At 39.3% G+C, this 5,559-nt stretch overlaps 1 protein-coding gene across 1 annotated transcript; it reads left to right on the forward strand.

The window, feature by feature from the left end:
- The first annotated feature begins 432 nt into the window (after positions 1-432).
- On the forward strand, positions 433-5,337 carry LOC137279054 (uncharacterized). The gene is made up of 2 exons (XM_067811533.1): positions 433-595; positions 4,166-5,337. Exons 1-2 carry the CDS (start codon positions 433-435, stop codon positions 5,335-5,337), a joined length of 1,335 nt encoding a protein of 444 aa, XP_067667634.1.
- The last annotated feature ends 222 nt before the right edge of the window (positions 5,338-5,559 follow it).

Here is a 5,559-nt window from a genome sequence, read left to right on the forward strand (position 1 = left end):
GTATTCTCAAAGAAATTTTAAAACAAGAGCCTTTGGCGTTGAGTCGTCCTAGCAGCATTCAAGTCTGTTTTTGCCAGACAATTACTCGAGAAGTCTAATCTTGACCGTGACTCTCTAACCAAAACTGGTGTGTTAGGGAGACTCGGTGATCACACTACAGACCACAACAAACTTCTAAAATAGCGACAGTCAGACTTATATATTGAACGCTGGTTCAAATTTTATCTGTACTCCGGTCACCAGCAGGTGCTGTTAGAGAATCATTACTCTAATCCAGCTCATCTGCTTCGTGGTGCTCCACAAGAATCAGTCATAGGTCCGGTCCTGTTCAGTCTTCACATAAAACATCTTGGGGAAATCACTGCAGCCGGTCATGTTGATCACAATGACTTTTCTGATGATTCCCGGATGTACAAGGTCTTCTTGCGTACTATGGCTCAAGCAACACCCGCCTTAAAGTGTTGTGAGGAAACCAAGAGCTGGATATTTGACAATACGTTGAAAATGAACAGTTCAATGACGGAGTGCATTCTACTGGGTCTTGCAAAACGTCGCTCTCAGTGCTCATCGAATGCTAGTGATTTTGATGGAGAAAGTATTCCATTCTCACAGAAAGTAAGAGATCTTGGTGTAATCCTTTCTATGGATAATCACATATCTCATCGCTCTTGGATCTGTTTTGCAGCTCTGCACAATATCAGTTCCATTAGGCAATACCTGACTATAGATTCGGCAAGAACACTCGCCTTATTCCACGTAATTAGCCCGCCTGGACTATTGTTGCTCCCTCCTATCCGGTGCAAACAAGTCACTATTCCAGAGAATTCAACGAATCCAAAATGCTGCTGCATGTGTCGTGACTAGATCGAAGACGTTCGACCATATCTCTCCCATCATTCAGTCTCTTCAGTTGCGTCCAGTCGAGAACTGGATCCGCTTCCTCTGCCTCACTTACCGCTGCCTGTTCTGGAAGTGCTCCTGGTTATCTTTCCAATCTTCTTATGCAATATAAACCAGTTAGACCCGTAGCGGACCGTGACGCATGATGTATGTGAAGTAGCGTTGCCATGCTGGAACATCTCCCACTGTCGGTCCTTAATCGGAAGCATGTGACGTGCAATGACTTCGCTGATGTACCGATTAGCTGTCAAATTCACCTGAATCACCTCTAAATCAGATCTTTGTGTGCTGGATATCTAATCCCACTCTGTGACACCCACCGAAAATGTCGACCAGTTGAACTGGTATTCTTGGTTGAATCCCCACTCGATTCATGACAGTGTGCTCGGAAACGGCTCTAAAAATGGGGAAAAGTTACATTTGCCTTGTTTCGGCACTGAAGCTGTTTACCGTCGTTCAAATATGACGTTTTGGAAAGAATGAGTATGTTTGCATTGTTTTGGCCGCAGCTGCAGGTGTTCCTCAAATCACCTTTGTTTCTTGTTTTTCGAATGTATGTTAAATTAAAATCTGTTCACAAAGGACTTCATGGGTAAACAACCTACATGGGCACTGATTTCTTCACATGGATACACTGTAGGGAAAATGTTACTCCCCATGGTAAGGGATACCTCTTACGTGGAAAGGATAATTTTACTACTTTTCATTTTCATTGCAATCTTGAAAGAAATGTAAAGTTTGATAAATTTTGATGAATAGTTTGTAAATAGACTAATATGTTATTATTGGTAGTTTAGATTAGTAAATGTTGTACCGTCAAAGGAGGTTAAAGTATCCTGAGTCACATAACTTTCGAAGTCATTTCAACTTACCACTTTTTAACCTTAGTAGTTTTGCTATTTTAAAGTGTAGCTCAATATTCCTACAATCGCCAGCGACTGTGGTGCAAATCCAGCCAGACTGCATGCAGGTAGCCAAGCTACTGTAAGTCCCTATGGTCTCCAGTATGGTGATCTCCATGCAATTGTTGGCGATCTACAGCCTGTCTTATATTGTGTCGTCTTCAGTAAACTGTTTCCAATTTAATTATAATATATAAGTTGTATCTGAGATAATCCAGTTGTGCCACTGTCGTTCGTTGACAGATGTTTATAATTTACTTCTAATTAATTCTAAAATTTGACTTCGTCACCATATAGCTGTAAATATTGCCAATGTGACTCATTCACTTAATATTTAACATTGTTGATGTGGCCTGGGGAAAATACATGTTTCAGTTCGAGCCACTCAGGCGTCAGGGGAAAATAAGAGCATATTTATTTTCCGTACATTCACGCTTTTATTCGCCATTGATTGTGTGTTCAGCGTGGTATCCAAATAATCAGAGTGTGTAGCCATAGACATATCTAATGAAGACATTCAAAACTACCACTAATGCGAGTCATTAAGAAATTACCATATCATCTGCTATACACATGTGGTATGTATAGTTTATATATACCGAGAATATAAAGTGAAGCGCCAACCTATTTCAAAACTAAGATGTGAAGCTGTGGAAATGTTGAACTAGTTGAACTATTTGGGAACACCAATCCACATTTAGAGAAGGTTCATCTGGTAACTGTTTTAATGATGTCATAATCATTTGTATTTAAAATTAAAGGAAATATTGTTAAATATATGATGGCACTGTTTTTAAAATCAAAATACCTATTCCTGTTGTGCTTATACAAGACTATTAAATTTAGGTTTCACTTGTTAAAAGTGACAATCATGTAACTATATAACAGTCATTTCTGATTTTCACTTTTTAAAAGAATGTAATCTTTTATAGGAAAACAAAATGCATGTTTTCTAAAAGAGCATGCATCCTGTTGAAAGTGAAAGATAATTTCCATTATGGCTTTGTTTTTGAACTAAAAGTACTAAACCAAATTATGATCGCTCGTTTTTTTTCTGAAAGATTTCCTATGTGCCAAGCTATATTTTTGCAAACTATACAGGGCATATACTCACCTTTTTATTCACGGTTTATTAATGCAATATCAGTTAAGTACTGATTTCATTTGACATACCAATAAAGACACATGATCGTGCCGGTGATACGTGACAATGAGCTCAGTCTATTCAATTTTTGGTTCTGATATTTATACCTTTATCGCCTTGACATGTGTGACCAAATTGTAAACCTGACATCTGTTGCCTCGGAAATCAGAGAAATAGGTAGCTTCATTACGCCGTTGTAGAGCAGTATTGAAGGGGGGAAATATGATGGCTGTGGCTTTCATCAGCTTTGGACCGATAGTGTACTCCAAGGTATGATGTCCTCCCAATGCTTATGTCAGCAATATGTTCGTTATTCGTTTTTTTTCTAACGTTGTGTCGATTATTTTGGTTCACCGGGAGTTTGATTTATGTGCTATGTGCGGTGATGATGGTCTCTTCGAGCAGGTAGGTCTCTTATCTAACCGATACTTCCACGTGTGATGAAATATTGTCAGAGATTATCCCAATAATTCAAGTTTTTGTTGTATAGAAAATGTGTAAAGTATATTTTTTTTCAAATTTATTGTTATGTTCCTGAGAAATTAGAGGTTGGTTTGCTCGCTATCTAACGTCGCTCTCACTAAAGATTTTAAGGCGGTGTGTAAATTACCGAATCTGAAACAAATTTAGTGACTGATAACATTTGCATCGATTCACGCACTTGATGACAAGTCAACAACCAAGGTATCCATTTATTCCTGCCACTAATTAATGTAGAATGCTTCCATTTTCGTCATAATGTTGAAATCCATACTTTAGGAGTTGTCTGCATGTTTTTTGTTTACGATATGCTCTACTAAACAAGGGAGTATTTTGTGAAATCTCTTTTTCTGTCTTCCAATAGTGAACCTTGATGCTTCACATCTACTCATCACAAACGCCCATATAACTCTCAAGTTGGAAAAAACTGGAAGAGACTGTCTTCAAGTGGATCTGTGTGCATCAACATAATGTGATTTTTCTGTGATTTGTTCTCTGCGGGTGCTTTGGAGACCATCTAATCAAGCACTATCTGCAGCCAATCTATAGTCATTTTGGCAGAACTTTCTCCACAATTAAATACTGATCATCGTTACACATATATATTTTATGTATTTTCAATAATCTCTTCAGTCAATTAAGGGTATTCCTTAATCTTTTACAGTTAATTAATATGCTTACTTTGAGGTATTTTGAGTATTCCGGTCACTGTTCAAATTAATCCCATGTGCCGTTCTAGCAATCTGTCTCGTCTTATTAATAACAACAGTTTTCTTTAGTACCAAACATTTATCACTGAACATACATGGACATGAGCGAGAATGTTCCAAGAGCATGGGACATTTGCCATCTGGTGGAATGAAGTTACAAGACATGATTTTAGATCCCTCCAGAGCCTTTGGAACCAGAAGAGGAGGAGAGAACATCCCTGATGTTGAAAATCAAAGTGAAAGTATGGAATATTTCAATTTTGAATTTGGCTTCTTGAGAACCCTATGCATTGGAATGCCTGGTTTGACGAGGCACGTAAATGAGTTCCGTCATCACGCATCTGTGACCAACGCAATCGCTGTGTTAAATAAAACAGAGTTGGAATTTTTAGAGTGTTTAGAGGGACTGACAGTAGGAATTGTTCGTTCCGACTATGCAAATATGTACTGGACCGTCATAGGGCTGTACGGCGCATATCTGAATGCCCGTGAAATGAACAGAGCCCCTGCCGAGACCACCATGCTTATCCTTGATGCTCATCCAGCTACTGGTCTGGACGGATTGTGGGAACTTCTCTTCAAGAAGGTCGTCAGAGTTGGATGGATGAAATCAACAACACTCCTGGAACAGTTTGCGGTGGTATCAGAGTTAAAACATGTGCCACTTTTGAGTGGCACAAGGCCTATTCCCTACATCGACGACTTCCGGTATGAGGTTTCTCATCGCGCTGGATTCCAGGGTAGGACAATAGATTGTGACAGGATTAAGATAACCATTGTGCTGAGAAGGAACTACATAGCTCATCCAAGAAATGTCAAGGGCACAATAAAGAGGCAATTCAATAATTCTGATGAGCTCCTTCAGACCTTGAAAACCACATTTCAAGGATCTTCCGTACAAGCGATAGCACTGGAGACTTTAACCATTAGAGAACAAATACAATTAATGACAGAAACGGATATTCTTATCGGCGTACACGGTGCGGGGTTGGCACTGTCGTTGTTCCAGGTTCCAGGAACAGGATTGATTGAACTCTTCCCTCACGGCTACAGAAACAATCACATGGAACATTTGGCTGTTTGGAGTGGTAAACACTACAACAGTTGGTACAGCAACAGCAGGATTGACACCACCGTGCACGTGCCTCCACGAGTCCTGACGGATATGGTGTTTGATATGGGCAAACGTGTGTGTGGCTAATATTTAGCACAATAAAGCAGTGAAATCATCTTATGTCGTCCCATTCCGACATAAAGTCTATGAGCCAGACCTGGATATGAACATAAAAACACCCAAATTGAGGGCAAACAGTTTTTCTAAAAGATTACCAATAATAGCATCTCTACATTCTGACTGCTTTTTCATATCGATAGACTCATTTAAAAACAAAAATACACAATGTTGGGCTGAACATACAGCCTT

This window comes from Haliotis asinina, chromosome 3 (assembly GCF_037392515.1).
Source record: "Haliotis asinina isolate JCU_RB_2024 chromosome 3, JCU_Hal_asi_v2, whole genome shotgun sequence".
Taxonomy (NCBI): domain Eukaryota; kingdom Metazoa; phylum Mollusca; class Gastropoda; order Lepetellida; family Haliotidae; genus Haliotis; species Haliotis asinina.